Raw genomic sequence first — 8433 nt, forward strand, 5'->3', positions numbered from 1 at the left:
GCTGGTCTTGGTGCTGTGGCTTGTTGTCACCGACAACGCCAACAGATACTGGCAAGAGCGTATAGATGAGGCGAGGCACATAAGGCTTCATAATTCTCGTAATTCTTCTTCTTCCGGGTTTACAGATCCCAGCGTGCTCGCGGGGCGTGTGTGGGCATGTGAGGACACTCCTCCTCACCAATCAGTGCACAGGGGAGTGTCTGCTCACGCCCCCAGCCTCACTCGGCTCGGTTTGGCTCGCTTCAGCCCTACTCCAAAACCGTGCGAGTTTTGGGGGCTGAGCAGGGCTGAAGAGAGCCGAGTCGTGCTGTTCTTAGATAGTCGAAACGCGAGCCGTGTCGGGCTGAAGCGAGCTGAAAAAGGGTAGTGGAAAAGGGCCATAAGTTGACGTAAAGCAGTCATCTCTCTCCTGCTTATAACGGTCTCAGACAAAACAGACAAAATAAATACACTAGCCAGACTACCTTTTTTTTTTATGAGCGATGAGAACAGGAGCACGACATCTCAGAGCAGAAACATTCGCCAATACATTTTTGACTTTGTGTCAAGGTGCTAAACTTCATTCTCTTTCTAACAATCATGAACTCTCATTTCCCCTCAGTCTCTTCGTGCAGTTAAACCCGTCTGTATTAATGCACTGAATTAGCCAACTACCTCACCATGTGTCATTACATACATTACATTCTGTGTATATGAGTCACTTCAGTAACCATGACAACAGTAATGAGGAATCTTTCACCCGAGTTAGATATGACTGTGTAAAGTGACTAGAAACAATTGGCTCAAAGGATTCCTCAAACCAAACCTATACAGCATGTGGGCTGATATTTCTTCAGCTCCCGACCCAACGGACTGCACACAACCTGCAATAAGTTTAGAATATGGGATGGAGGCAGAAGGGCCCAAAGATCCCTTCTCCCCCCAAACAAAAACTTAACTGGCTTCATGTAATCCTATTATATTTAACAATTATTCCATGAAATCGAGTCGTACATGAGCCAACGAGGAGCGTAGCACCGAGTTGGCTAGAAGCCATGTATGACAAGATTGAGTGGAATAACTTATTCTATCCACATTCACTGGATTTTTAATTTTTTTGCAAATTCAATAAATTAAAAAAAAAAAAAAAAAAAGTCCAACAAACTCATTTCTGCTCAGAATGTAAACAAACCAGCAAAGTGACAGTAGGAATCTGTGAAAAATTATATAATTCTTGAAAACTAAAAAGAAACATATGTTCTTACCGTCAAATACTTTTATCAGAAACCAAATTTGGTTTCGGGCGGCACGGTGGTGTAGTGGTTTGCACTGTCGCCTCACAGCAAGAAGGTCCGGGTTCGAGCCCCGTGCCCGGCGAGGGCCTTTCTGTGCGGAGTTTGCATGTTCTCCCCGTGGGTTTCCTCCGGGTGCTCCGGTTTCCCCCACAGTCCAAAGACATGCAGGTTAGGTTAACTGGTGACTCTAAATTGACCGTAGGTGTGAATGTGAGTGTGAATGGTTGTCTGTGTCTATGTGTCAGCCCTGTGATGACCTGGCGACTTGTCCAGGGTGTACCCCGCCTTTCGCCCGTAGTCAGCTGGGATAGGCTCCAGCTTGCCTGCGACCCTGTAGAACAGGATAAAGCGGCTACAGATAATGAGAGATGAGAAATTTGGTTTCTCTCTACTCGTAGTAGCTAAGCCAAGGAGCCGCCGAGCCTGTCACACGTACACAAGCACAGACTTAAGCACACAGTGAAATGTTTCCTCTGCATTTAGCACATCTGAAGTAGTGAACATACACACGTACCCAGAGCAGTTGGGCAGCTATGCTACAGTGCCCGGGGGGGGGGGGGGGGGGGGGGGGGGGGGGGATGGACTTCAGCCCAACCACAGGCCAAGGCTGCCCCATGTCTGGACTTTGAAGGAAACCGGAGCACCCGGAGGAAACCCATGCAGACATGGAGAACATGCAAGCTCCACACAGAAAGCACCCCCCCCCAGGCTCTAACTCAGAACCTTCTTGCTGTGAGGCGACAGTGCCAACCACTACACCACCGCTATAGGAGCTGACAGTAATTGAGTAATTACTAGTAATCCTGTGTTTCTGCTATGTACAACTGGCTGCGGCGGGCCGCCGTACCTTGATTTTTGCCGCCGCACCTTCAGGAATACCCCTAGGAGCTATATGTATTCAACTACATTATCCGTTGCTTGCCCAGTCTTTGCGTTTGGGCCGAAGTGCAGTTCCACTGGCCGAGTTAGCAGTTACTTGACTGGTTTCCACGGGTTGCCGTAGGCTCTGATTGGACAACATTCTGCCTGGAGCAGCGTAGCCAAGCCAACCTGAGGTAAACTAACTGCTACGCGGCTGTCACTTCAGCTGTCAAATTGGGAAAGGTAAGTGTTGGCAACAACTCTTGAAAAGTAGACAGCAGATGTTATGTTACCTTATATTTCCAGTGTTACTTGAAATTATGTTTCGTTATGTCACATAATTACGTTATGTAAAACTATGTTAGGCCACGTTATGTTACATACTGAGTACTGACCACTGCTGAGACGTCTCGTTTGGCCTCCCGGTCTTCTGTGGTAGATTAGTCCGTTCACAAACTGAGGGGATGAATATCCACATGTAAACTACATAAATCTTCTAGATAGATTATCGTTTGGCATTTTCCAGATATAGTTCGTGAGAAATGTAAGGGCAGTTTTTTCAATTTCATTACAGCCTATCGCCAGAGCGCTAGTTTTTATTTGAGCTTAATTAAGTCGACTGATAACGTCAATGCGATATTTTTCAATTGCAAATGAGCTTGAAGTATTTCGCCAAAAAAAAGAAAGGCGACAGATGAAGAAACTGGGCAGGTAAAATTCATTCGTGCAAAAAAAAAAAGTCATTCGAGCTAGGGATGGGCATTCGATTACGTTTTCTTCACCGATTGTCGGGAGAATTAACGATGAATAATCGAATAATAATTAACATCTTTATATTAATCAATTATTTCTATAATTTATCCCATTAGATTCCATGGCGGCCAGCGTCGGCCGTATTGTATCCCATAGCGGCCGGCGTCGGTGTTTTAATAGGCTATATAGGTGAACGGACGACGCCATCATCCCATTTACAGATAAGCCGAAATACTCTTAAGATCAATATTTCAGACCCTCTTCGATTTATTTTCATAATAAAAACACGTCTTTGTAATCAATTATTTTTAGATATTTTAGTTTTACTCTAGATCTTGTGGTCTGCAGGGGGACCATCTGGCTGCATGCATGCGCTTCAGCATCAATGGACCTCCAATCAGCGAGTTCCCCTATGAGCAAGCCTTAGAGCTATTTAAAAAAAAACACAGGAAAATGAAGTGCTCTGAGCCAGCCTGCAAACTTTGCCACTGACATGTTTATGTGTGATTTCCAATAAATGTGTACTTGTAGTAATCATGTGTTGTGAGATTTATGTTCAGGGGGCAGGGGTAAGGGGTCGCTCTGGGGTTAGGTGTGGGGGGAATTTAGGGTGTATTCAGACCAGGATAGTTCGATAGTTCACTTGCTTTGGTCCGAACCAAATGTTTTTTTTATTTTTTCATTTTGGTGCGGTTCGCTTTCACACTACATTTTAGTAAGCGGACCAAAATCTGTCAACAAAGCCACGCGCCCTGAGGTCGTTCAGCTATTGGTCAGAGACGACACGCGCACAAAGCGTCAAGTTCAAAAGTAGTCATGGAGGCTTTCCGTGCTGTTATTCTTTTTAATGTCATCAAAGCTATATGTTTTTTCCATTTTTTACTGTTTTCACAATTGTGCGATTACTATGCTGTTGTACAAGTAATTTATCAACGACGACTTCAAAGGGCAAGGCGGCTACGGAGGATAGCGCTGATGAGCGCACATCATGTTGTGACAGTTCTGGCTCTTCACGCAAGACGGAGGAGGTATGTGTCGGGATATTCGCCTTATCCATCGCAATAGATGAATTTCTTTTTTGCGTCGCTAGTACCTCCACTTTTTGAAAGAATGTCCCTGATTTTAATGTAGGTCTGACGGAGTTTCTTCACTTTTAGCCGAAATTGTTCTGGGGAGCGCGTGAACCCCTTCTCCTTCATTTTCTCACTGAATACAGCAAACACGTCGGCATTTTTGTGTGTTCTCTCCAAAAGCTCAGATATGTGGACATCTGCCCATATATCCACAAGGGTACTCGTTTCTTCCTCGGCCCACGTTTGCCCCCTACTCATTTTTTGTACTCTGTAGTCTAGCCTACCACTGGTCTGAATGACTGAACGACTGATGTAAGGTTCCCTTGACAACCGAAACAGTGTTTGCACTTTGCAGTGGAGTGTCAAGACTCTGTTTCCCATAATGCTCAACAAACGACGGAAGCTCCCGAGGTACAAAAAAGCAAAACTGTCGGATTAGGTCCGGTCTGCTTTCACACCTTCAAAAGGTCCACACAAGGGTTCCTTTGGTCCGGACCGAGTCCAACCTTGCAGCTCGGTCTCGGTCGGCTTGTTTGGTCCGGACCAGAGTTCGGTGGTTTGTATTCAGACCAACCCAAAAGGTCCAGACCAAGGGAAATTTGGTTCGTTTGGTCCAGACCAAACAACGTAGGTGTGAATACGCCCTTAGTCTCCCTGACTGTTTTCTAAACTGCCTTGCTCTGCAGGTTATGCTTGTTCTTTCAAGACTAGGTTTATTCATTTATTCCCTTACAAAGGGTCACCATTTTAGAGTGCGTTTTGTCAAAAAATTTCTCAGAATGCTCCCGTATCCTCGTACTGGGGAGGGACGTCTGAGCGCAGGTCTTGCCACCGCACCTTCAAACATTTTCTAGGGGAAACACTAATCAGAGCATGCGATTGTTCATATCCAGTGAACGTGGACAGAATAAGAGACAGTTCGACTGGTAAACGTGTCTAGATACTTTGCAAAAAAAATAATAAAATAAAGCTTGAATGGAAGTAAGAGATTGTTGGTGCCTCTGGTGTGTATGTGGCTAGTACCGTGAACTTGTTTTGCTAATCTGCTCTGATGGCTGAGGACTACAGGTCACCATGATAACTTTAGGACTGCAGTTGTCATGAACAGTTTTACACTCAAGTCTCATTCAATGAACAGCTGATAACTTCAACAAAACAGACTTCATGTTAAAACAATGAATTTCCTGGTTACACAGTTGTACTTTGTGACTCTAAAGGACACCGTTATAGAAGCAAGTTATTTATAACCACGCTATCTGTGATCATCCAGATGAGGATGGGTTCCCTTTAGGGTCCGATTCCTCTCAAGGTTTCTTCCACGTGTCATTTGAGGGAGTTTCCTTGCCACCATCACAGGCTTGCTCATCAGGGATAAAATTAGTTCAAGTCTTTATTTTCTGTAAAGCTGCTTTGCAACAATGTTGGTAAAAGCGCGATACAAATAAACTGACTTGACTAATCAGAGAATAAGGGCAAAGTCGAGCATGTAATATAAATCGAACAAGCGATTAATTTGTATTTAACTATTTAGCTTTAGAAAACACATATAGCTACTATTATACTATGAAAGAAAAAGGTATAGGCCACGCCCACAAGCAAACTACAGGCAACACAACCACCAACCAATCACCTACTAGCGTAAATGAACCTCCACTCATTTTTCTTCATTACCCAGAGGATCCTGGTGAGGGTCGTTATGATGAAACCACTTTCATTACAAAATAAAAATAAAACAGTATGACCGCATTTCAGAATTGTTCTGCATGATGGCTGTGTTCTACCACATGGTTATAATTTTCAAGTGGCCCAGCTTCAGCGTTTCTGTTGTTCATTATAAGAACTGTGCAGTCGTGGAGAAGACACGTCGACTCAGCAGTTTCCGGTCAGGACTGTAAATCGATGCACTGCACTTACAGTACGTGTTTGTGGATGTACATGGTGCGCCATTAGGTCTACCAATATTTTCCAGCACCCTTAAATGGTCTACAAAATGAAAATTAGCTCCAATGTTTGAAGACAAGTGCTCACTCATGAGGGTAACACTGATGTGATAGAACGAGACAGGAATGAAAAAGGATCCTGAAACTGCAGGACAAAATAATCGTCTCTAAAGTGATTTGAAAGCCATTATTTGATGCATTTCCTGTTGAAACAGGAAGTCAGAGTGATGTCAAAATGTTTATCATACAAGCCAATCATGTTCAAGAAACTCCAAACCCCCACTGAAGTTAAACAAACCTGACAGTGGCCTAACTAAATATAGAGAACAGTGACAAGATTAACTCTTTTTCCCCAGCTGTGGAAGACATCTTACTGCCACCACCACCCACACCTGTCCACTTTAACCAGGATGATATCCTAGACTCCGACATGTTTTTGAAGAAACGCTGTACATGTTTGAGCCGAAGTCGAGCATCAACCGTAGACTACCGATGGTGACAAAGAGCCGCAGAGTAAAGCACCAGGACATGCATGATGCGTGAGATAAAGATATTCATCTCATCTTATTACCTGTAGCCGCTTTATCCTGTTCTACAGGGTCGCAGGCAAGCTGGAGCCTATCCCAGCTGACCATGGGTGACAGGCGGGGTACACCCTGGACAAGTCGCCAGGTCATCACAGGGCTGACACAGACAACCATTCACACTCACATTCACACCTACAGTCAATTTAGAGTCACCAGTTAACCTAACCTGCATGTCTTTGGACTGTGGGGGAAACCGGAGCACCCGGAGGAAACCCACGCGGGCACGGGGAGAACATGCAAACTCCACACAGAAAGGCCCTCGCCGGCCACGGGGCTCGAACCTGGACCTTCTTGCTGTGAGGTGACAGCGCTAACCACTACACCACCGTGCCGCCCGAGATAAAGATATTGCTGAATCTTAATAATAGAGAAGCCACACCACAGAACTCTCCATCAGCCCAAGATGGCACCATTTCAGCACTGATCAGCCCCATGCTGGCAAAACACTCCTCTGAAGAAAACAAACTCCGCCCTCTTCCAAACAAATAAACTCCAACTGTTCGTCCTACACCAAGCAACGACTGGAAAAGGGAACACCGAGCAGGGGAAAGAAAAAAAAAGCCACACAACACACTGACAAACCATGCTGACTGGACTGTTGAGCCCAGAGGGTGGGACATGTGTTCAACAGAGCATTTAATTGGACGAATACAAGACCAGTACAGGATGAGTGATGAAATATTTTTAATTGCTTCCCTGATTAAACAAGAACCAAAAATCTGAGAAAAATCCACAACATTTCTGCATTTTTTTTTGGGGGGGGGGTTCTAAATGCCCCATCATCTTGGTGTCCATAAGTGAGGGGCACAAAAAGCTTGATTTCAGAGACAGCTTAAAACAGCCCATCCTGAAATCAAATCCATTCTACACTGGCAAATATCACTTCATTCATTCTATAACAAAAAGTCCAACCCATGCATTTTATTTATTTATCATCACAAACTGAACCCCAGATCTCATGAAGGGTAAAAGCAGTGCTTTCTGTAGTCCATGAAAACTAGTGCATCATGTCTACAGCTTCCCACTTACTCAGGCCTAGGGTATACAGAGAATGTGCACTACATAGTGTGCCACAGCAGAGCCCTTCTCTTTAGTGCCCTAGAATAAAACAAAAAGGCGTTTAGGATTCAGGCAGCAATCTCAGAACTCGTTATTGTTACGAGATGTTTGTGTGCAGCTTAAAAAAAAAAAACTGTCCCAGCCTCTCACATGTGGAAAAGGGAGCCGATGTAGTTTTAAAAGTGAGCTTAAAAAGTCATCACCTGCAAATCGGATCAGACCCAGAAGGCGAAGGGAGCCCTGCTGCCTCACTGCAACCGTTTATCAGGGGAAAAACACCACATTTACCTCGCTCAATCTCCGAGACCAGGTACTCCACAGAGCCGACAGCAGTGTGTTCCCCGACCACAACCAGTAAAGAATATTTATCGCTGCTAAACCCGGGATGGGCTGAAGTTGTGCTGGCGGTTTCCATCATTTTCACTCTGGCGATGAGCTGCGACGCCATGTTGAGAAGTTTTAGTCTATTGAGGCGCAGCAACCACGCCCCCATATTTAAATCAGGGGTGTGAACAAAAATGACGGACAGGTCAGTTGAGCCAATCGAAACTCACAGAAGTGGCGGCCGGATTCTCCAGAGCAAGTTATGGATAATTTAGATTTTTAGACGAAAGAAATATGGAATAAATGAAGAAAAAAGTCGGGATGAAAACTGTTTTTTCAGTAAACATTATCTTATACATATATTTAAAAAAAAAATCAAAACCACATCCACTGTTTTCAATGACTTTTTATCATCTCATCTCATCATCTCTAGCCGCTTTATCCTTCTACAGGGTCGCAGGCAAGCTGGAGCCTATCCCAGCTGACTACGGGCGAAAGGCGGGGTACACCCTGGACAAGTCGCCAGGTCATCACAGGGCTGACACATAGACACAGACAACCA

General features: G+C 44.7%; 1 protein-coding gene across 1 annotated transcript in view; it reads right to left on the bottom strand.

The window, feature by feature from the left end:
• map1sa (microtubule-associated protein 1Sa) overlaps nt 1–8011 on the bottom strand; it is a 51544-nt gene extending 43533 nt beyond the window's left edge. Inside the window, exon 1 of the mRNA XM_060941209.1 lies at nt 7836–8011. Within this exon, the coding sequence (XP_060797192.1) occupies nt 7836–7995 (160 nt within the window). The 5' untranslated portion in view covers nt 7996–8011. The remainder of the gene's footprint in view (nt 1–7835) is intronic.
• Nucleotides 8012–8433: the final 422 nt, after the last annotated feature.

The sequence above is a fragment of the Neoarius graeffei genome, chromosome 15 (genome assembly GCF_027579695.1).
Source record: "Neoarius graeffei isolate fNeoGra1 chromosome 15, fNeoGra1.pri, whole genome shotgun sequence".
Classification (NCBI taxonomy): Eukaryota; Metazoa; Chordata; class Actinopteri; order Siluriformes; family Ariidae; genus Neoarius; species Neoarius graeffei.